Source organism: Taeniopygia guttata, chromosome 4 (genome assembly GCF_048771995.1).
Source record: "Taeniopygia guttata chromosome 4, bTaeGut7.mat, whole genome shotgun sequence".
Taxonomy (NCBI): Eukaryota; Metazoa; Chordata; class Aves; order Passeriformes; family Estrildidae; genus Taeniopygia; species Taeniopygia guttata.
In genome coordinates, this window is record NC_133028.1 from 69,770,299 (window position 1) to 69,795,183 (window position 24,885).

Genomic DNA, 24,885 nt, shown 5'->3' on the forward strand with positions numbered 1-24,885 from the left:
TTTAAAGTTCCTTTAGAAGTTTTCTATGCCTTCTGATGTTTACATATTTCTGCTGGAGTTCTCACACACTGTTCATGTAAATAATGATTGTTTTGCATTCTTCTTTGTGGGAGGAGAGAATAGATGGACTCCTGGTTTGAAGAGTGTGGTTGGAGAGGTGGTAATTTCATCCTCTAATCCATGGTCACCTCTGGAATTCTATATATTGTGAGGTCAGAAATAAAATTAACTTCCTTTTGCTCTTTTGATCTTAGTGTGAGTGCGTGAGTTATTTCATGTCGGAGTGCGACACGTCCCCTCAGCCCCAGATAACGTGAACCAGCACAATTTACCTCACAACTCAAGGCACCAAGGGCTGAATGCTGCAGGCCCTCATCGGAGGCACAGGGCATTGTGTTTCTCTGGAGATCTCTGGAGATCAGCAGATCTTGTAGCTGTGGAGGATGCTCCTCTGAGGAATTATCGGTGACTCTGGCTTTGGGACTTCTACAGGATCCAGTTTTTTCATTCCAGTATTCCAGCTCACACAATTGGACTACTTTTCAGTCACTTCCTAACTGCCTTTTATCGGGAAATATTACAGGCAAGATGTACCCTCAACAAGATACAGCCAACAGGAACTTCTGAGATTCCATGATTCGGCCACACCTTATCTATGAGCAGTTCAATAACCCTTTTACCAACCAGCCTTTCTGGGTAACTGCCAACAAACACAAGAAGTAAAAAACAGGAAAATTTTGGCAATTACTTCTGCACCATCAAAACTCAATGACACTAAAGTGGAGAGTAAGCAACTCTAGTCTGTTTGTTTTAAAGACAACTCGGCTCACATTCCTCCCAGCACCACTGCAATAACCATTTAAGCTGTATCCCGCAGCCAGATGCTGCAGCCTGGCAGGGTGTGGAGGGATCCCAGCTGGGACACGTCTGAGAGGAGCTCATATCCTCCATGGGCCACACACACACACCCCCCAAGGTGAGAGAAGCCACCAAAGTCAAACACTTCAAAGCACACGGCACTGTGCTGCTGCAGCTTTGCCACCGTCACCAGCCAGGTCAGCAATGGTGTTCTTACAAAATCTTTTCTGTGAGCGAGGGGTGCCGGGGCTCTACAGCCACCTGCATGCAAGAGAATTAGGGACATGGATAAATGCTGCAGACATCAGTAGTTTATTGGCATGTTTAGTCAAAACACATTCAGAATGGAAACTTAAAAGTAAAAATACTTTCCACCTGCAACAATTAAACTAGAATCTACTAGCATATAATGCTTGACAAGTTACAGCAATAAAGATGGTAATCCACTGTCTCGAATACCTACTAAAGTCAAGATGGTCAGCCAAGTTTGTTGAAGTAGAACCGTAATGACAAAATACTCCCACCATTCACAAATCAGCGACTAACAGTAATGGTCAGTGAATCCCTTCCTTTGCTCTAAGAGGTACATTGACTATTAAGAGGGTCAAGAACACGTAAGAGTCCACAGTACAGCAGGTGAGCTATCACCATGTAAACTTCTCTGGATGATGTTCCAAGGGTTCGTGTCACTTAAACAAGAAGCAAGCCAAAAAGCAGAATGGCTCAGGAGCTCTTTTTACTACTCCGTTTCTGTTGTCAATTATTTCCAGTGCCGTATGCCATACAAACAAATTAGGTGGCAGCAGAACACCACAGCACTACAGAAGGAAAAAAAGAACCTCCAGGCTACACAAATCACACTGGTGGCAAACTGCTAACTGATGACAGCAATTTGTCCGAGGGCTTCAAACCTAAGGAGTGGAGTTGTGTGGCGAGCAGTTCAAGTACTACAGATTTCCAGGTAACAGCTGAAATGGCAAGACCTTCAACAAAAAAACTGAAATATGAAATTGCCAAATGCTACAAATGTGTCCCAGAAAAAAAAAGTGTATGAAAATAGTGCAAGACTTACCATGGAACACAGAAGACCTCAAATCTGGGAGAGAACACACAGATGCCACTTCCCCTTGCCTAGTGTATCAGAAAAGATGAGCAAAATCTTCCACATTACTCAAAACCAGCAAATGACTGCATAATCCAGAGCCAGACTGCCAGGATGCCCTCCCTGCTTTTGCTTGAAGTTGCCCTTCTTTAAGTTGAAGTCTTCCACGTTCAGCAGCAGCTGTCAGCATCACGCTTTTGCACGGATGCACGCACCAGCACCCGCTTTGCTCCCAGCCCGCAGCCAGCACTCGCTGCAAGGCCCGGCACCGGGCCCGCCCGTGCTGCCTGCTGCAGTGGCTGTTTATGGGAATGTGCTCCGGGACATGATCCAGAAACACACCTCTCCACGGAGAACCCACCAGTCAAACTGCAGAAGAGAACGCCTCCTTTCTATCCGTCAGGCCAGAGCCACATCAGTGTCAACATCAGCTGAGAGTTATGTGCAAAATGAGTACAAGTTTTTCAAAAAGTGCAAGTGGAAAATGCAAGAACTTAAGAGCTGCTGTTTAGTTCTCTGAAAATTGCAGTATCCCCATTTGACAAGCTCACCTTTACAAAGGATGCTTACGTCTACCCATTATGAGCTGGCCAGAAGTGTCCACCATTCTGGACTGACTTCTGAAATTCAGGTCCAAGAGAGATTAGAACTCCACTTTCTTTTACTCTGACACTGATTAAAGAAAAGAGACAATCTGGAGACTACCTGGATGCCTTCATCCTCCCTTCCCCCCCGCTGCAAAAAAAACAGGCAAACTTGTTAATTGAAGAGCAAGGTGGATGATCATTATAGCAACGTTTACTCATTGAAAGATACTGCAATTTTTTAATACAATTTTCCAATTATTTAAATGCTTTGCAGCCGCTTGGCTTTGCAGCACAGTACTTCATACACTATACTGTACAAAATCACCAGCAAGACTGGAATGATGTATTCATAGAAGGCACCATCATGCTTATTACATTACCAGAGAACTCAAATACAGTCAAGACAAGTTTCACTGTACAATGCTTCTCGAAGGGGGAAGGGGAAGGAGGAGTGTGTTGAGCAGCCATCCCTGCACTGAAGAGGGGCAGATAGAAAAATCTGGTGTGAGCTATCAAACTTGTTGCATACTCAGGGCTACAACTTGGAAACTCTGGGTTCTGGTTACAGCTAACTGGATTCCTTCTGGAACAAAGGTGTAGTCTTATTAAGGTTTGTGTGTGTACAGAGGTTGGTCACAGCAAGCAGAGCAGATGCCCGCATCGTTCCCCAAGCTATTCTGTCTGAGTAAGAGGATGAAGGTTTTCCCTCCGATGCCTCCTGCAGCTGTCAGTATAAATGAGTTCAGAGGACCCATTAGTGCATTTTGATGAGTGCGTAAACACGAGTTTGTTTGGAGCCGAGTGTTCTAAGAAGGAAAAAAAAAAAAAAGCCAAGCTTCTCCAATTGCACAAATTGCACAATTTGTGTTTCCAACAGTAGTAGGCAGAAACGGTAACACTTACACAAAATGTGCAGCAGAGGGTTTTTGACTGAAAGGACCTGAATTCTACTGGGCATGTCCTTTAGTTCAACTTCTGTTGCAGATAGTTAACTGGTCTTTTCTTTTGTTTCTTTTTTCTTTATTTTTAGTCTTCAATTCTCCACGTATACATTTATAAATTAAGAGTGTGACTCCTGTTGTGAAACTGGGGAAAAAATGTCCACCTCAATTTAAACTGGAAACCAAAGGATGTTTTCACATCAAAGAAATTATCAGAAGGGCTGTGTCACATTCCAAAGCTAAAAAAAAAATTAACAAGAATGCAAACACGATGGATAATGTACCACTGCCAAGACTGTCTGCCCACAGTGGAGATCTCAACGACGCTGTCCAGTGAAACGGCCTTCCATCTGCCCGGTTCCTCGTCCAGAGCTGAGTTTTTGTGCCATGCCACCTCGTGGAGGAGGTCCTCTTCCGTCCCGGTCCCGCATCATGCCACCACCCACTATTCCACGGGGCCCCCCCGGGCCTCTCTCATTGCGGCGGATATCCCTGCGCTCGTCGCCGCCGCCGCGCGTCTCTCGCTCACGAGCGGCTCTGGTTTTTTTCTCTTCCACGTTCAGGCGCACCTCCCCACGGAACATTATGGGCTTATGGGGAAAAGCGGTCAAGGCACACGTTAGTCACCACGGCACAAAGCCCGTTCCGTACACGGCGCGTGAAAACTCTGCACCGGCTGTGGGTCCCAGCCTTCCTTCTCCAACGCGCCCGAGACAAACGTGACCTGTCAGGGGTTCCCTGCAACATGCAACCTTAGCGCTGTGGAACGCCATTTTTACATTCACTGGGGCAGGCAAGGAATTAAAGTGCTTGTCTCAAGCAAAAGCAGCACTGTCTTTAGCCTCTTCACTGCCAGCTTTAGTCCTTTCACTTCAGAGTTGAAGCTCCTGAGGAATTGCTCTACTGGGTCTCACTCCCACATCACAGAAATGAAAACTGCTGCTTTCTCCCCTCCAGCTCCTCAAAGCAAAACTGCAAATAACCCAATAACCCTGCTCCCTCCTCTCGACCCCAGGGTGCAGAATTCAGAGCTCCATGTGATGCTCTTTGAAAAGTTACCTGTTCCACTTTCAGCTAAAGGATCTCTAAAAATAAGTTCTGAGCTCTGTGTGGAGCACTTGTGTAGAGGTAAAATACCCAAATTCCACATGGTGCAGTTTGAGGAACGCTGGCAAAGCTTTTAAAGCTACACAGCACTCCCAACAGAAAGGGTATGCCGAAACTGTTTTTCTTTCAGCTGTTTTTTGTATGCCAGAGCCAATGGCAATGCAAACTAGATTGACCCACAATACATGCAGTTTAGGGCTTTTGGTCTGTCCCTGGAACAGGACACTCAGTACCCAATGCCAATACTTACTTTTGCAACCAAAATTCGCTGGACCGGCTCAGAATCGTCAAATACCACGAAACCAAAATTAGGCAGTTTTCCTCCCACTCCCTTAGTATTTATGCGAAGTTCTACCACATTTCCAAAGCCTGGAGAAACATAAGGGAAAAGACACTTCATGAAAACCCGCAGTGCCAGCTCGACCCTCTGCTCGTTCCAGACACCTGTAGGGTGTAAAAACTTACCCATGTAGTCCAAATCAGTGCTACCCGACTTTTTGACACAGTTTTCCATCTTAGACCCTGCAGCTGGAATCACTACTTACTCATGAAAAACTCTTTCAGTTCACTCTCATCAATGTCGTGTGGCAAGTTCCCAACAAAGAGCTGGTGGCTGTCTGGATAGCGAATTATCCGACGATTATCCGATTCATTCTGCTCCATGTCTCCCCTTCCTACCATCAACACAAAGAGGAAGGCAGACCCACTGAGGTTAAAAGATGTGTGTAAATCTGTGTGAATACATCTAGGAGCAGCAACAAGCACACTCACTCCAGCCAGCCTGGACTCCAAATCATACCCCCTCCTTTCTAGTTGAAGGCAGCAGGCACAGGCAGCTCATGATAAGCCAAGCAAGACACAGGGACAGACAAGGCCTCAGCAGACACCTCTCACCAACCCGTCCCAAGCAGTCACACAAGTTCCTCCACGTTACCTGGCCGAGGTCCTCGTGGTGGAAAACCTGGTCTCTCCCTGGGACGCTGCTCACGAACGCGAGGAGGTTGAGACTGAGCTTCAGGCTTAGTTTCCACTCTTGGCTAAAAGAAGAGAACGTGCATTATTTAACACTGGCCTGGTAAAAAAAAAAAACAACAAACCCCCAAAATCGCCAAAACAAAACCCCCACAACACAGGACATGGGTAAGTGGCATGCACAAAACAAACTCTGGAAGATAGACATCGGTGTCAGTGTGTTTGGGGGTGTTTTTTTCACCTGTCTAAATTCCTCTGTACCAATCCAGGACTGCAGTGTTCATTTATCACTGTTAAAAGGTGCAAAGCAAATGTCTCTCAATCAGAGCAACTCCCCAAAACTTGGCTAAGGTGAATTTTCCATGTTTGACCAGGCATTGAGACCCCAACATTCCATTATTCACACATCCCTCAGCCTGACTTAAATCATAGAGGGCATAAAGCTTCCTCAAGCCAAGCTCAAACTTCCTGGATTAGGAGGCAGTCCAAAGTGAACACAAAGAGATGGGCAAATCAAAGTTCTGTCCAAGTCCCCGAGGAATTATTTTCCTCCAGTGCAGAAGAACTATATGAAAACTATCAAAAAGAAAGAGGAGAACAAAAGCCCTCGAAAGCATAGTAAGTACTTCCTGAAATGAGTTTTTACAGACTACTCTTAGGATTCGCTTCAACTTTCCTGATGTCAAGACCATGATGCTCAAAATACACCCTTCATATTCAGGTACTAAAACACCCATTCCAATTTTTTGCAAGCTAAAAATTCGCTTCATGAGAAACAGATAGAAAAATAAAAATGTTTCTATGCAGACTGCTGGTCACTGAAGCAATTCCCAACATTTTTAAAATTCCATTTTCTGTACAACAGTTAATCAGCTGTTGGTGTGCTGGGTTCTTATCTTAGAAAAACAAAATTATCCTTAGGAGCACAAAAATACGCAAGTAGCCTGCAAGTAAGATTAAACACAAGGTGAACAGCTACAGGCCCAGACTGCTAGGGCAAAGCAGTTTATATTAAACATCTCCCTTATTTTCCTTTAAGGACTCAGGACAACTGGCGGCTCCAGACAGAGCACTTCCCGGGGGAAAAAAACCTGGATTTTACATGCAACATGCAAGTGTTACACACCAAATTAATGTCTCAGCCCTCCCATCACTTGTACTCCATACAGCTAGGCATTAGCCTGTCCCTACAACACTTCTAGGATCACTTCTGCAGTTCCAAGAACAAGCTGGGAAAATCAGCCTTCCTGTTAAATCCTGTTCTATTTCGTGAGTCACTGGAGCTCCTCTGCCATCTTTCACTCATACATCTTAAGCACATTATAAATTACATCTCAAAAGCAAAATTTGATACCTTCAGACCCCCATTTCTTATATACTCATGGCTATCAGGCTTAAACTCCCTCCTTCTGTCAGCCCCAGCCACGACCTGCTAAGTCACTGATGTCCTGCTGTTAAATCCAAGTAACAGCGACCTTGCACCTGCTTGCTTTGTGTGCCACTGATCTTCTCACCCAGCACACAAACAGCTGATCTCTCTGGTTGTTTTCTAAATAATACCATCCTTTTTCATAGAAAAAGGCTGCCTCAGTGCCTCAAGAGGAAAGCCTTTGTACAGAACTCTGCTCCCCAAAACACTGCCACAGCTGGCAGCACCACAAGACTCCAGATCAAGAGCTGCCATTTATAGCCCAAGCAGCAGCTCATTGCAACTCACATCCTCCAGCATGTTCCAGCAAGCACAGAGTGGATGGAAGGACACTGAGTAAGGAGTTCAAGAAACCCAAATTACCACAGGAGCCAAATATGCCACAAACCTCAGCTTGGCAGAGTTCTGACAGCCATTAAGGAAAAGGGGGCACTGTCTCTTCTCTTCAGGAGCTCATGTGGGGAGGAAAAGGGACTCACCCCAAAAGGCCCTTGCCTACCCTGCCCCTCTGCAGCCCTATGACAAGCAATGCAGTAATAAAAATGGGAGATAAAAAGTACCTGAAAATGCTATTAGGAAAAGTCCCAGTTTATCAACGTAGGCAGGCTGATTTCTAATCATCCACAATTAGAAAAAGAGCAAGAAATGCTGACCTGTTTCACTCCACAGTTGTAAGGAAACAGGCCTGAACCAGTTTATATCCAGAACAGCACGTATACAGTCCTTTCAGGAGTTAACACTACAGGGGCTGTATCTTTAACTTGACAGGGGTGGGGAAGAACTGGAGTAGTGCAGAGAAAAAGTGAGCAGGGCAGTTATTTCTCTGTAACATCACTGACACCAGCTGGAACAGCATCTCAAAGGAGACACCCACCCACCCAGGCATCTTCTGTCCTTGTTTACAGGCACACTGTCTGGCAGTAATGGATTCCTGAGAACAGGGAAAAGCTCCTACTGATTTGCAGCTCCTTGTACAGGTGCCTTTTCTACCCAGTTTCTACACACCATGTCTAAAATACTTTTAAGAAAAGGAGCTCAGAACTGACTAATTATGGCTACGGAAGAACTGAGAGATGAAAATCCTGCCATGTCCTGCCATGTCAGTATTGTTCAGAAACTTCCACACACCATTACTTAAGACATAAAGTCAAAGCAAAAGAAATCAAACGACCCAAAGCACAACAAGCAACAGAGGCAACACAGAGCAGTTTATGGGGACATCTATAAGCTATCTCCTGCTCTCTTGGGCAGATCATTTGAAATTATTTTTGCAGCCAGATTATAACCATCCACCTTCTCTGTGGCAAATAAATCTAAACCAATTTTGGCTTTGCATAAGGTAAATCTATCCTGCACTAGAAAACCCACAGTTTTTACAGGTTAAATACCACCTAAGTGTTCAAAGCCCTGTTTAAGCTGATGAAGACAGACAGACTTCCCAACTCATTACACAGCCTTTATGTGATGTCCGTGATAGTCCCAGCAGACCAGAAGCAACACCACGTAAGGTGTTGGGGTTTGTTTGGTTAGTTTTCTTTAACTTTTCCCTTTTTCTTCCCTGCTTTTTTTTTTTAACATGCATTTGGCTGAAGGCTAGTCCTAGACAGAGACCTCTCCGTTACCACAAAATTGAGAAGAAACCAGTGCAAGAACAACAGCTGCAGCAACCCAGCTATTCTACTGAAAACTGCAGCCTTTCAAAAAGGCACAGGACAGGAGCAACACAAGACACAGCGCTCCAGCACACCCTATCAATGCACGGGGTAAGGGACTTTTATACAGATGGAGGAAGCTGAATTGAGAGCCTCAGAATGTCTCACACCACCTTGGCATGAGCAGGACATGAGCTGCCACCAGGTCAAACTTGCTCTCCTCTTTTCCCTCCTCACCCAGACAACCTAGGAATGGGAAGATAGCATCGTCCAGGCAAGGAAATATGAATCCTTCCATTTTTCCCACAGTCATAAGTTGGTACAGGGTTCTCTGATAAGATGATTATCCATGGATAATGAAATCCAGCACAGTCCTGTGAGTGTTAGTCTTACAAGGCAATCTTGCACCTCAGAAATGGTGCACACTCTTTTTACTGCCGGGCCACTTCCACCAATGCCCTTTTCAAACACACTTCAGAAAAGTAACATTCTGTGGGGAATTGGTGTTTCCCCTTTAAACCAAACCATATGTCATTAAGTTAGGTAAAAAAACCCATGAGTGATTTCCTGTTTCCACAAGATCAGATTTTAACATTACCATCACCCAAAGTTACACCAGTTACACGTTCGTGCCTTTACTTGCAACAAGGAGGTGAGTGCATTAACATTTAAGACACAATTAATTTGTGCAATTTAAGTCAAACAAGTTGATCTGTTAATTTAAAAAACTGAAGCAGTTTGCAGAAGTAATGAGACAATCCAAGGTGTTCACAGATGGGTTACCTGTGAGACTGGTGCTTTAACATGGGGTGGAATTCCAGAGGAAGAAACAGTACCACTAGGAGGCAGGTTTTTACTGGTCACTGAAGCCCAAGAGAAAGCCTGCAGGAAATGCAACAAACCTAGGCTACTAATCACGGCAAACCACTGACATTCCTACAGGGAAACTCGTCTGCTAAAAACACACTTTTGGTTCATATCTGACTATAAAATAATGGTTGTGCAAGCATTACAATCGAGGTACAGAAGGGTTTGCAGTTCCAGCTGTCTGCGGATTCCGACGGCATGGAACAAGTGTGTACCGTGCCCACTACTGCTACTTGAGTGAGCCCAGTGCCTTCAGCATTCCCAGATAACTGCTTTCCATGATGTAACCAAACCTAGAACTGAAAACCCTGGAGTATTAAGTGTCTTTTGCATGAAGAAAGGAAGCGGATGCCTGAAGTTACAATCAAAAATGGAGAAGAGAAAAAGGATTGGGAAAAAAATACGGGAGATACACTGGAGCTAGAAAATGATCTCGCTCCAGCTCTCCCTGGCTGCTCCCAGCACTTTGCAAGCCCGCAGGTGCAAGCACACCAGAGGACACACCGTGTGCACTCTGGTTTCTAAGATTAGGCATCCTGCCCCTGGGAGACACTCAATGCCCCCAGACTGGTTTTGAACCTCTGCTGCAGCAATTTTGCGAGCATCAGTGTGTTCCATTTATTTTCAAGGAAAGAGCAGCGGTTCCCACTGTATGAGATTTTTGGCAGTAATAGCTACAGCTGTTTTCTTAACATGTTAACTGAACAGTTAAAAATGTCTACACATGCATATACCCACACACACACTTTAAAAGAGCTTAAAATCTACCATAGGTGATGAGCAGCACTTAAAAATAACATTTTTTTCCTCTTTTAGTGAAACTTCACATTTTTACAAGTTCAAAGGTCAAGCCTAGTTGTTCATACAGCATGACACTGAAGAGAGGTACCAGTTTAGCCACCCAAAAAGGCAAAGTTTAAAGGCCAATCCGGTTTCCATCTGCACTTAATAGCACAGATGTGACTTGTAACTAACCTTTGGTGGTTCTTGCGGTAGCGAAACAGGTTCTACAGGAGGTGGAGATGGAGATTTCTCTTCTAGCTCCTCAAGGGTCTTTTCTTCTACTTCAGCTTTCAGCTCCTCAGCTTTTGTTTCAGATTCCAATTCTGGCTCAGGTTCATGAGAAGATTCTTCCAGTGCCTCCTCTATCCCATTGCTACAATAGTCAAATGCATTTGATGAGCTTATCAATTGGTTTGCATTTTATCATATTTTCTAAGCTGTGCTATGGCAACAGCTCTGCTATGCAAAAGATCCTTGTGTCTCCATTTGCTACTATGTGGTTTGTATGTATACAATACAGTGAGAAGTGAAGCTGTATTCCTGTGCTGGGTACAAAACCAGATTTTACTTCTGCTGAAGCAAATACATGTTCTACAGTTCTCTGCAGAGAATCACACAGCCTTTTAACCCTGGAGAAGAGGAGCTCAACTCAAGAACTGCTGCTTCTAAAAGAACACAAACACAGTGAGGACCAACGGACGATTAAGCTCCACACATAAACAAAGCCAATTCTGGAATGAAACCTACTGTTTCTTTACCAAAATGCTACACAGCGTCCTTACCAAAGCAGCTGTGAGTCCCATTTACAGAAAATCACATGCAACTGCTTCTCTGCTCTGTGCTGTTGAAAGGCAGGGGATGTGAACATCTTCTCTCTTCAGCCACCTCAGAACCCCACCTTACCTCCAGTCACCTCTGTCTATACAGCTCCTGCCATAGGTCGCCACACACCCAAGCGACTCTATGATGAACAATGCCTTTACAGCCTCTTCCCAAAAGACACAGTAACCCCCAAACAACACCTGACCTCACGCTCTCGGGCATCCAAAAAGTACTGCATTATCTTGAGCAAGCCCCTGCTACAGTTCTAGCAGAGTCCACTTTTCCATCAGATTTCTTGTGAGAAGCATTAAGTAACTTGTGATGCACTCAGGAGGTGTTGTCTAGTGATGTCATACATGGTTTTTTTAACAGGGGAACCAGAAAGTTGATTCTGGACCTCATTATGCCACTCCTATGTTTCAAAACAAGCACAGGGTTTGGTGTTGTTTGTTTCTTTGTATTTGTGCGAGGTTATTTGGTTGTTTTTTGTATTTTTTCTTACAAAATGAAATTTTTTTTGTTTTAATCTTGCTTAGATTTGCAGACACTCAGGACAGAGACCTATTCTTCCAAGAAAGCTGTACAGCAGAATCTCAAAAAGTACATCTATCTCTCAGTTCCGAGTGCTACCCAAATTTGAGTAACGTATCAAGATGTCCCTGCTCAGTGCAGGGGGCTGGACTAGATGACCTTTAAAAGGTCCCTTCCAACTCAAACTATTCTGTGATCAACCATCCTTTTGTTAATGTACCTGTGACACAAGTCACATCATACCAAATCTACTGTTCTAAGTTTGGATTACAAAGATTCCACTAAGTGTGTACATACATGGAGGTCACTCCTTTTCGAGACCAAAAGTGAAAACAACTAACAAACATAAAAAAACACCTCATTTCTTCTCCTCAATAAAGAAGCGAAGCCTCAAAATAATGTAACATTACCTTAACACAGATCCCTAACAAGCTAAGTGTATTTTCCTAAATTACCTGTCAAATCACGGGATACAGAACCTAAAGCCAAAGCAATTCTGTCTGTGGTTTTTACTAAGAAAGAAACTTCATATAATAAAAAGGACTTCTTACGTTACAGGATGGTTTTCATAATAAGTACTGCTTGCATTCTCTTGCACAGGTTCAGGTGATGGTTGTCTTTCCTCCTGCTCTTCTTCTACCTCTTCCTCAGACTCTGACACAAAAAAAAAAAAAAGCCCTTTGTCATCTCTTATAGTTCTCCACATGTGTGTACACAAACCACAGTTAAAATAAAAGCATATTAAATTAGTAGCAATCAGATTAAAGCTTCACCAACAAAACAAGAGCTGCAAAAAAAAAATGAAAGAGGATGCCTCTCAGTCAAGAGGTTTGGCTGTTTACGATTTTCACAAAAAGAGGAAACCAGAGACATATCACTGCTAGGAGGTTCAGTTCTGGGAGGAGGTTTGGAGGATCTTTTAAAGCAGCAGGTGCTTTTCATATGGTGGCAGTGAAAGAGAAAGATTGCACTATTACCTCATGAATCTCAGTGCCTCAGACTAAGAAGATGAACCTCAAATACAGTGATGATTGCCTAAAATGCTTTGTTCCACAGAACTGAGATGAACAGATTCCAGAAAGCACCCAGTGAACATACGTACATACGTTCTGGCTACACTCTGATTTGCTCTGCCTCATTGAACAGAGAGGAAAAAGACCAAATGAGGTCCATTTCAGCCCTCAAGTAGCAATGAATTACTGAGTGTGATGATGATGTGAAAGTGAACTATATGTCATATTTGAAAACCAGTTAAGACTTTTCTTCAAATTGCATACGAATTTGACTGATCACAGAACACAAGTGTGCCTGCTGAAGCTATGGCAGCAGAAGTCCAGTTGCCCACTGCTTCCATTCTCTGTCAAGCCTCACCCTCTGTGAGTCAGTTCAGCCCTTCAGGGAACACAGCACTACTACAGGACCTTCATTTTCCAGAACCTTTTGGACCAGCAGAGCTTCAATAACAATACCTCTGTGCCCCATGGAAAGGCAACACAGTTTGCATTTCAACATCTCCACGAGGCACTTCTGCCAGCTCTGCACACAGGAAAGAGAAACAAGAATGACACAAACCCTATGCATGCAGTCCTTCTCACCTTCATCAAGTTCTCCTTCTGAATCCCCAAATACTTCATCTTCATATCTGAAGATATCATTATGGACATAGAACTTGTTTGGAACAGATCCCTGTAAAAGAGAAACGTGCAGTGTTTAGCATATATGGAGTATCAGCAGGCAACGAAAGGATGGACCACAGACCTAAGTTTCGGGATAACACCAACATTTTGCAGTAGGATTATGCCACTGAAGTTATTTTCTTCTTCTCTAAGCAAACAAGCAAATAGTACCTTCTGCCCAACTGAAAAAGGAAGTCTCAAGCAGAATAAAATCTGCTACTTTATCTAAGTCACAGCAATCATAGGTTTTAACTAAGTCTACAGCCCCCGAGTTTCATTGAGGAATTTCAATTTTCTCTACTACAAAAACTTGACAATGAAAACCCTGAACCTTTATGTGGTTTCCTATGCTTACAAGACTGTGCAGTGAAACAATCAAGAAATTCAACAGGAACCTAAAACATTAATCTCCAACCACACAATAGTTCAGGATGCAGCGGGGGGAAAGAAGTAGAAAGAACACAAGACACCTTCTACCTCTACATAGCTTTGTTCTCACCAAGGGCTAAAGTTGAGCAGTAACTTGTGCAATCCATACTCACCTTTGCCATTAGACTTGAAACACAACTGCAGCAGAGATTTGAATCTACAGAGCTGAACCTTTTTTTTCAAAAAAATTATTTGTGTCAACGGCAGCTCCCAAATGCAAGCTTCAATTTTCTTTGTATTACTGCTCTAACACTTCAAGGAAATAAAGCAGCTCAGGATGGGTCCAATACACTAGTTTCTCTGCACTCACACACTCTGACACATTTAATGATACTCTTCAGACCAAGTTTCAAAGCCAGATCCTATTTTTTGTCCCAGTATGACAAATTGTAGCTACAGGAGAGGTCAGTTTTTCCATCATTATTTGAAGTTTGACACAATCTTACATATACTTACTTCTGGAGCAAGCACAAAAGTCTGCATGAACTTCCTCATTGGTTGCCCGTTGTTTGACAGCTCTCCCATGACTTGCACGACCACCCCATCGCTCAGAGTGGCGTGAGCATCCACGTGACGGATCTTGGTATGGCACTCACTGAACTGCAGGGACATCACCTTCTTGTGTATCTCCTACAAAGAGACAGATACTTTTTCAGCTGGAGTGAATTCTGTACAAAGCTTTACACCTTTTACTGACAGTCTCAACTAACCCCAAAAGAGCACTTCCCTGAGGCTCAAAAGACAAATACAAGAACCCAGAAGTGTCTTTCACTGAGAACAGTCTTCCTGAGCTCTCTTAACTTTTAATTGAAAGTTTTTCACTAGGATTCAAGTATTTCTCAGAGTAGTCAAACAGCATACAAGTGCTATCCAAGTTTTCCAGTTGCTTGAAAATCTATTACCTATTTTAAGGCTTTAATTTTTTAAGGGCTTTTAAGGATTTAGCTTGTGTTATAAAAATAAAGAAAACCTTTAAAAATACCCCCAAAAAAAAATAACACCAGCCCCAAAACAAAAGCAAAATCCCCCCCCCCCAAAAAAAAAAACCCACAACAAAACAGAACAAAAAAAAAAAAAAACCCTAAACTCAACCTCAAACCAACCCTTTACACATTGCTGAAGTACCAAACATAACAGGAGCAAGGAACATCTGCACTGCCAAGATCTGTGTGCCACAAATGACATTCTGCCAGTGAAGGGCAGCAAGCCTGTCCTGCACAAAAAGCCACACTACTCAAAGATGTGGCTGCCAGATGAAGAGATGTCCTTGGTGACAGACAATTCTGATAATGCAGTACAACCAAAGCAATCCTCCATTCACTTCATCCATTTCTTCAGACAGTTTTGTTCCACTTCAACCAAACTCTGCTCACACAAGAATTTAATGAAACTCACAAAGATCAGTCCTTTCCTGAGGAACTACTTCTATATGAAACCAGATATATTTGTAGCTGTAACCTCTCAATTTTGTTTCCCATCCTAAAGGTATTTTCTGCAGTCCAGATGCAAAGCTGAAGAAATCACATAAAACTGCCAGTGAAAACCCCTCAAGATAACAAATTCCTATCTGTCTCTGAACAGAAGGGAGTATCACAATCCATTACTCACCAGGTAAGAAAGTCAAAGTCACTGGTAAAGAAAAAACTTTGTTTTATTCTGAACATTAACAAGGATTACAGGACAAATTTTAATACTCACAGCTTGACCATACACTGCTTCTTGTGGTTTCCCACTGGCATCCAGTCCTCCATGAACATAGGAAGAATTCCTGCCATAAAACCTGCAAGCAAAGAGATGTAAAAATCACAAAAGTGAAAAAATAGAACCAAATCCAAGAATTTTGGCCAGAAGTTATATATATATATGCTTCACAAATTTCCCCAGATTCAAGAGGCTCCAAGAATACCAGAACAAACAAACTTAATATTCAGCAGTGCAGTCTGCCCAAGGTGTTGTAGCAAACTCCACCTAAGGAAGGTGGCCAGTTTGGCTGGAAAGTTCCTCACCCTCAGAATGCCCTGTCTGACAGAGGCATCAGCCCAGTGAGGTACAACCCTCCTGCCACTCCTCTGAACGCTGTTCTCTTAAAAGCCTTGGCCAACACTGAACGTGTGGTTTTGATATTTAAATACGTACACTCGCTTCCAATATTTTTCTTATATTTCAGAGATCCTTTGGCACTTTCATTCCATTTCCAGATTTTGAGCCTAGAATAGTCTGATTTTATTTAGACTGTTACTGTCAGCTTATAAAGCATGTGACAAATGCTTTATATTTTCAGTACATTTATATTAATATAAAGAAACATTGTATTACCCTGTGTTTTTATTCAGTAGCATGCTTTGCCTTGGGGGTGATTGCCATGAGGTCCAGAGGCTAATGTGTACCTTTATTATCCACCCTTTTATGGTATACATGAAGTTGTCATGAAGTACTTCTATGAACTCAGTGTCACACAAAAGTGGCAAGAACACTGAATATTTCTCCTTAATTGAACAAACCAGTGCAGAGGGTCAGCATACAGAATTAAATCTTAGAACTTTCACATTTGCCATTTCTTGGTTTATTCTACTGAACTTAGAAACTCATTTTAGTTCTACTTTTGTGGAAATACAAACCCAAGACTTTTACTCCCCTGACTATGTCCAGAAAAAAGTCTGGGAAATATTAGATTGTTTTCTTTGGTACCAACTACATAATCATGATTTTGAGCCCGGTCCAGCACTTCCTAACAGCATGGAAATACAGCAACTTAGCTGAAGCAGAGCACAAGCAGATAGGAAAACATCTTTCCTCTAAAACATTTCCCTCTAAATTCCAATGCAATCTCTCTGAAAGTCGGCAGTTCTTACCAAGGGCCTTCAGAGGGGACCAAGAGTTTTAACTTGCTTTTAAGGAACTGCTCAAAGTCTCTGGGTGGTACAGCCCCCAACTAAATGGAATTAAACTTTTGGTTAAGGGGCCAGAAAAGCTTTACAAATTCAACTGAAATGCAACAGGCATTCAACCACATCGAGTAACACTCATTTAGAAGGCAAACTGATCTCTGCTGCTCCTAAGGCCTGAGCAAACTTTAGATAATGATCACCAAGAGGATTCTCTGTGTTCTTCTCAAGCTTTTAGTAGGATGAAACAATAACACTTGTTGTCCTAACTCCCTCGCTGCTGCAAAGAGCACATCAAGCACCAGGACACTAGGGAAACCCGAATCTTTCTGTGGCAGAGAGCAAGCTGCTGTTGAGACTAACAGCAAGATAAAGAGGAAGCATAAAACATCCTCCCTGGAGAACATAACTCAGAAGAAAGGTGCAGCCAAAGAACACAAAGACAGATGTCCTCCATATCTGAGCCTGACCAGAAGAAAGGGGCAGCAGTGGCAGAGACTGCAAGTGGCTAGAAAACATGTCATACAAGCAGCTCCAGAACTGGGTAAGACTAAACCAAACTGAATCAAAACCTCTTGGACTCTTCTCTGCAGAAGTAGTTAAGAGAAATTCCACAGATGCTGTTGTTAGTGACACTTGTGCCACCTTTCAAGTGGACAGAGAATGTTGGTGAGCACAGAGTAACACCTGCACCAGGGCAGCCTGCTCAAAAGTTCTATCCAGCCTCCCCAACCTCAGCAGGTATTTTTGGAATCTCTCCACATTACCATTTTATCACCTTAGAAGCAGCAAACTTTTCCACAAAAGAAATATCTTGATAACATGCCATACATCCACATGATCTGACTTGGTTCTAGAGCCTAGGGAGCTAGCAGTAAGATGAAACAGTTTTTCCAACAGCCCAGAAGTTAGCCAGGTCCATTTTCTCCCATACTCAGAAATGAATGTCTGATTTACAACAAATAGGACATATTTTTATTTACAAACATTATTACTTGGTGAGTGCAAGTGTTACCTGTGCAAGAAGTCAGGAGCTTTGTTTAGCAGGGTGTAGTACTGTCTCACAAATTCCCGCCCTACGAGCAGGGGACTTGGCTTCTCCATCACCATTTCTTTGGTACTCAGTGTCAAACGCTGTAATTGAAAATATTCATGTTAATTGGAAGGCACCCCTGTGAATCACAACTTGCCCATAAAAGGATAAACATTGTGATACTAGAATTGAAACAATTATGCATACAGGGCCTTAATTTGCCAGAAAATATTCAACCAACTCAGGAGACCCTCTCCCACCTCTTTTGAGTAAATAAGAAAATTTCAGTCCATTCATGTATTATCTTGATGAAAAGGGAACAATGAATATGAAGTCCCTTACAGAACAGGTATTTTGAAAAACATAAAAAACCACCCTGAATCGAACAAACAAAAACCCTGTTAAAAATCTCCTGCACCATTTACTTATCCTTTAGCTGATGAATATTTTAAAAGCCCAGTTCAACAGCCCTGAAAAGCAAACAGGAATACACTTTCTTAAGGCAGCTGGTACCTGTGCTTCAAAAGTTTACTGTCATATCTGTAAGATGAAGATGGGAGTACCAATATGAAGTAACTATGTGGGATGGATTCACATTCCATGAAGACAGGGAAGGGAAACCTTAGTGCCTCAGAGATGACCAAAGTCTTAGGTGCTACTTGTCCAACCTAACCGCATTTCACTTTTGTCATAGCATCACCTAAGTTGGAAAGGACTTCCAGGGGGTCACCTGCCTCAACCTGTTATGCTCCTACCCATCCATACTGTCCTGCAGATCATCCACGTCATAAAATAATCCTCAGTACTCTAAAACACTTTTTGATGGCTTGCCAGTACCCAACATATTGGTTTTGCCAGCTCACTTAAGACTACCCTTGTCTGAGATCATGAAATTCCCTGCAGTTCTCACACAGACACTTCATCTAATTTCTCTCTCCAAAAATTACTGTGTATGTAAGGAAACAGGCAAAAAGACCAAATCAAAAATCCAAGTTTCCAACTTGGGAGATAATGCTAGAGTAGGATTTTTGAGTTTTTACCAAAATAACCTTGACCCATCCATCTAAACCAAAGGCCAAACACAAGATTGTTTTCAATTACAGACTGACAGCACATAAAGCACATGAAGTGAAATTGGGAGATTAACCTCAGCTTAAGAAGGGCCTCTAATAAAGGCAGAACATGCATAGGAACAACGCCACAAGCATGTCAGAGTTCCATCATAATGGAACTCCAAGGAAAAAAGCCCACATACTCAGCTCAATTAGTTTACACTTCACAGACAACCAAAATTAATTCAAGCCAGTGACCCAAGCCACAAGACAATACCAAGAAATGCCCCCAAATGCAGTTAGTCAGGAACCACAGCTGAAACAAGTCTCAAAAATGTGCAGGTAAAGCAGAAGGCAAGGCCTAAAACACAAGTCTTGAACCTGGAGATAAGAAATCAGCAAACTTATGATAGGGTTATCCAAAACCCTATCACAATATAGGGTTTTTAAATAAACCCTTTGATGTAACTCAACAAGACTCTGGAACACAGTATTAGTTTTGCCTCACAGGAAGCCCCAGATGAAGTAATTGTGCTAATGACACACAAAACCAAATGTCAGAATTCTAAGGGACATCAAACATTTGAGCCCTGTTCATGCTCAAAGCAGGAACAAAGGAAAGAAAACAAAATATGAGCAATTTCAGGATCTTCCCAACACAACTCACACTACAGCAATGGCATCCACTAGGAAATTCTACTTAGAAACCAGCCTGAAGAGAACATGTCCGTTTCTACAGGTGAGACTATCCTTTTATTTTGTTCCCCTGCCTCACAGGGGAATGATGAACACAAAGCTGGTGACAGGATCTTCACCATGAGCACCTGGGAAAATACACAAAGACAGAGCTTCATCAGGATTTTTTAGAAGAACCTGTTAAAAAGCAGATGATGGCCACCACACATGACTATAGCAATAAGCAAAGTGTACTTGTTAACAAATTTCTGGCATTCCCCATGAAGACTGACAATGTCTCTGGGTAGAAAACATAATAATCTGTGACAAGTCCTTACACTACAGGAGATCTGCATCACACTGCCCCTTTTCCTCACTGGAAGCTGTCCTATTTCCTCACTGTGCACCTCTTCCGCATTTCACATGAGTGCATCATGGTGCTGGACACACATGACACCATCACATAATTTTACAGGATGTCTCTACAATTCTTCACCTGTCTCAGTATTATTTCCTTTTATTATTTCTTCAAAGATTTCAATAGGGATAGCAGAGCCTTAATAATCTGTTCAGGTCTCCCAGGTCATTAAAAGGCAGTGAAATAAAATCAGAGGTACTCCTTGCCAGCAATATGGGTGCCATGAAACCAGGTTTTCAAAATATTAAAATCTGCACGTGTCTCAATTAGTATAGCACCTCTGTAAAGTCAAGGACCTGAGCCTTAGCAGGCCCAAGGGGTTTGGAAGTAAAGACACCAGTGAAATTTAAGCCAAAAGTCGGGGCATGAGCATCAACAACTGCTCATCCACAGGCACTCCTACCTACATCCAGCTGACATAACAACTCATGGACAAGATTTAATTTCCACCTTATCCACTACTTCTGATTCTTCTGTTACCAAAAAGGTACACTGGATTTCCAATGCTTTCCTCAGCCAAGGAGAATCAGGAGCCACACAAAATATTTTGCAGTACACTCACTAGCTGAAATGCACGAAGCAACATGGAATCTCTTTCTTCTCAAGACTCAGAGGTGAGGAACCCAATTCCAAAACTAAAGAACGTGCACACGGGCCAGTGAAATACTCCTTGCAACTTCAACTGGTGTGATTCAAGTTTATAAAAATAACTTCAGCCTACAGGCAGGACTTCTTTCAAAAGAACAAAAACAATGAGAGAACTGGCACAGAAAGGAATTATTTGCAATTTGCAGGCAAAAATAAGCAAACAAACAAAAGCAGAAAAGATAATTTCCTACAAAGAGCAACTGCATAGTACTGAAATTCACCTAACACCTTCTGACAGCCATGACAAATAAAGCAAGGAATCAGCCTTTGCAATAAGGTGCCAGGGCTAATGGGATGAGGTACAGCCCACACGGAGACAACTCTGTATGTGAGAATCAACTACAATCACTTCTCATGTCCACACTCCAGGAAGAGCATGCAAAATCATTCAACCTGTAATCACCTTTATACACAAAATTCTGTTAAGCTGTCTTTGTCTCTTGTTTAAGTGAATGAAAAAAAAAAAGGAGAAACCAAACCCCAATTCATCATCCATTAGCTTGCAAGAGAGGGCAGCAGCAATTTGTTTCTGAACAAGTAGTGAAGGCTGCTACATGTTGAGTAGTGAAATGTTCCTCAGCATGCATTTTGCTCAATAAGCAGCTCTGACATTAGCAAAGCCTTTCCCCCCTATAATATATGTAAGTACTCTCATAATTATTATTATTACTATTTCCCATGCCCCGTAGAAAGCAAAAATATGACTCGTCATCTGTGGCAAAGCACTGTTACCTGAGGCCACGACTGAGCTACAGAATGGTGGCCTACATGCTCAAATTTAGGTATCCAGAGAACAAACTTTGGCACAAAGTCTTTGGTTGTGCCAAAAGAGGTATTCCAAAGCCACTTTTATCCTGTTTCAAGACAAACCAACATCCAGTGGCCTGGATGTTTCATCAATTCTACCTGGGAAAAAAGAAACAAAACCCAAACAAACCAGAACAAGGCTGAACTGAATTCTGACAATAGCTGAAGAAAGCTACCTGAATTTGAACATAACCTCCATCAAGAGAAACCTCTAAGCTTGGCAAGGGAGTTGTGGGCCTCACCAGTTGTTTTAATAAAAAACTAAAGGCAAATAACATTTTGTTCTATTGACAAGCAAATTTCATCCTCTGAACAAGTCATCCATGGAACAATTTGTCTGTAACTATAGGCACACAGACATCAAGCTATTACTTTCCATAAATCTGCAACAGCATGGCTTGTTTGTATATCCACAAGTTAGCAATTCTTGTCCAAGTTATTAATCAGATTTGACTATAACACTTAAAACAAAAATAAGTTTGAGAAAAATGTTCTTGCAAATCAGGAAGATGTTCCCCACACAGCGGGCACACTAAGCAAAAGCTACAAGTGCCACCTCGCACACCTCTGGAATTGAAGGAAAACAGAAGGGAAGGGGAGAGCAGCTTTCACAATCTTGGACACATTTGTCCTGAACCCAGATTTATCAGTTTTAATCTGTGTTTCTTACTGTAGACAAGCAAAAGATAATGCCTTGCAGGAAAGGCTTGCTCCTGCAATCCATAAGCACGAGTCTGAGAAGCCATCAGCGGCGCACATTGCGTGAGCAGCCACAGCTTGCCCTGCAGAACCCGGTGGGTACCCCATCGACAGGCAAAGCAGCACCAACTGCAAGGAGAAACATCCTGAAAGGGCAACACAAGTCCCAGACAACATGCCAGTACTGACACGACCATCCCTCTGTCATGCTCAGCAAGGTCAGGACTCAGAGCATCCTCATTCTGCAGCAAACACCAGCAACCATTCTGATAGATGTGAAATGTATCAGAATGCCTTTATGATCTCCTTTACCTGTGTGTTACATCCTCAACTGGCTGAGCTCAAAGGCAGAGCACGCAGTTCTTTCAAAGCAAGCTCTCCTGAGAGTTTGCTTTAGTTTTGGTTTGAGGTTGGGGTTTTTTGGGAGAGGTTTAACAGCACCCTGTATCTTAGGCACACAGCTGCCATAGGGGACCATCCTCTGGGCAATTTAGCTGTGCAGTCCAAAAGGGCCAACACGCACCCAAAGAGCAGTAACAACAGTGATCTGCTCTGGGAGAGCCATTCCACCTCTGTGTCACCATCCAAGAGCAGGTTCGGAGCCTTTCTCCATCTATTAGTCTGACATACCCATCTTTTCATGTTACTTGAGTTGAAACACGGCTCTTTATTTGTTAAATGATCTCAAAAGCAGCGACATCCAGCACCACAACTACTACAGCAGAAGACACAAATCCAACACTGAGCCTCTTAAGGTACAGTGATTCCCCACTGTATTTTCAGTGCTGTGAAATAATCTTAAGCGTAAGAAGAGATATTTAAATTGAATCCTCAGTTCCATGAAGGAAAACAGTTACCTGGATGATGGACATTTGATTTTTCTCTTCAGTTAATGTTAGTTTTCAGAGAAAAGCTTTTCCATTCCTAATGAAAAAAATCACCAAATACAGCTCATAATTTCACACTCTAACCCCACATCTGCCAAGCAGATAACTGTAAGAACACTTCCAATGGCAAACCAAGATTATGTTTCTGACATCCAAGCAACCAGGGCTCACAAGAAGGAATCCTTCAGAATGACAAGGTTTCCTAGGGGAGGCATGGCCCTGTACCCACAGCCACAATGGACGCAGAATGCCCCCTGCACGAGAAGTCAATGATGGAGATAAAGCAACACCACTTTGTCAGCAACCACTTCTCAGCTCACAATCCAAACTACAAATCCTATACTCACTTGCAGTGCTACAGCAACAGAGCTACATTACATTCAGAAATTGGGTATAGATTGTTACAACTTCCCCTATTTCCCAACTGTTTCAAAATACCTTGGGCATCTTTACACTTCTTTCTGCAGGAAAGTTGTTCATTTGCACACCGAACTGAAGAACATACAGAGGGCTTCAGAGTTGCCAAACCAGCACGGAAGGCCACAGTAACAATGTCTACATGACTAACCAAGACTTTCTGCTTGAAATTAAACAATAATGTCATATAATCTCATTCTCTCCTGTGATAGTCCTTTTATGCAGTGGCACCTGGAACCAAGCTCAAGATCCAGGCTCACCCAGCTACCCAAGGGCTTTAAAAGACTTGTTGTGGAGATGCTCCTGGGCACCCACACTGCAACTGCAGTGACCTCCGAGGAGAAGGGAGGCAGAAGCCTGAGAACTCAACGAGCTCAACTCAGGTGACAAATGAGAGCAGCTCAGAAAAGATCTACTCAAGGTATCCAGCTCTGCAGAATAAAAGGTGCTCACAACAACTTCTGCAATATCACTCCGTGTGCAAACAGAGTAGCCCAGGTTACGACTGAGGAAAGGGGAAGCGCAGAAAGGCGAGGACTGCAGAGCTGGGGCAGCCCTTATAGCCAGGTTACCAGAGCTGTACTAACTTCTAGGAGAGCAGAGGGGCCCGCTGAACCGAGGATGGGGAGCTGAGGGAGCTTCGGCAGCACGCCCGAGGCCGGCGCAGCATCACCCTGCCCATGCCGAAGCCCACGTACCTCTGGAGGCCCCTGCACAGGGATCGATCCATGAAGTGAGACGGGAAGCGGCGCCCGCAGGGCCCAACACCGCAGCCAGCATCGAGCACCGCGGGGCCTGGGGGCGCTTTTCCCCGGCCTCCCCGCGCCGCCCGGGGCGAGGCGGAAGAGCCGCCAAGGTGACGGCGAACAAAAGCCGCCCCCCCGCGCTGCGAGCCGAGCCGGGAGCCAGCGGCCGGGGCGGGCAGCGAAGGGCAAAGCCGGGACCCGGGGCGCTGCCCCGCTCAGCGCCCTCAGCGCCCTCAGCGGCCGCCCCCCTCACACAAACAGAGCCCGCGCCGGGGCCTACCCTGCCCCCCGCCCCCCACGCCGCTCACCTAAGGGACAAAAGTCTCGGTGCGCGGGGCCGCGGCGCGTCTTCGCCCACGCCGCCGGGAGCTGCGCGGAGCCGGGCGCGGCGAGCGTGTCCCTCGGGCGGCGCGTCCCGCGGCGCGGGCAGCACAGGGCGAGCGGGGCGCGGCGGCGGCGGCGGCGGCGGCGGTGTCACAGCCGGGCGGGCGGGGGAGGGAGGGAAGGAGGGAGGGCGGCCGCGGCTCCCGTGCGTGCTGCGTGCGCCTGCGCAGAGCCGGGGATGGGCGGGGCAGCCAGGGGAAAGGCGGGGCGTCCCCCGGCGCTCTCCGCCAATCAGCACCGGGCGGCGCGATGACGTCAGGCGGCAGCCAGGCGCGTTTATCCCGGGAGGGAGGCGGGACATGATGGATGCCGAGCGGTGCGTACGGTCGGGCCGGCCTCGCTCTTTCTCCCGCCTTAGCTCCGGCCCTTACCGCCGGTGTCTATCGTGGAGCGTGGCCGGGAGAGCTCGGTTCCTCCTGGTGCTGCCCGCCGGAGCTGTGTCGCTTGGACGGAGGCGTCTGGCGTTGGGATACAACAG

General features: G+C 44.1%; 1 protein-coding gene across 2 annotated transcripts; it reads right to left on the reverse strand.

Moving 5' to 3' along the window:
- Window positions 1–1,151: 1,151 nt before the first annotated feature.
- On the reverse strand, window positions 1,152–24,475 carry G3BP2 (G3BP stress granule assembly factor 2). Of its 2 annotated transcripts, XM_030272240.4 has the most exons (12): window positions 24,332–24,475; window positions 17,657–17,775; window positions 15,455–15,536; window positions 14,213–14,386; window positions 13,247–13,337; window positions 12,203–12,305; window positions 10,491–10,671; window positions 9,432–9,530; window positions 5,530–5,632; window positions 5,141–5,269; window positions 4,846–4,964; window positions 1,152–4,078 (listed from the first exon to the last, which is right to left on the reverse strand). In XM_030272240.4, the coding sequence occupies exons 2-12, from the start codon at window positions 17,749–17,751 to the stop codon at window positions 3,806–3,808; spliced, it is 1,449 nt and encodes a 482-aa protein (XP_030128100.4). In that variant the 5' UTR covers window positions 17,752–17,775; window positions 24,332–24,475; the 3' UTR covers window positions 1,152–3,805. The 2 variants fall into 2 exon arrangements, with proteins under 2 accessions (XP_030128100.4, XP_030128101.4); XM_030272241.4 differs by lacking the exon at window positions 9,432–9,530.
- Between the last annotated feature and the right edge of the window lie 410 nt (window positions 24,476–24,885).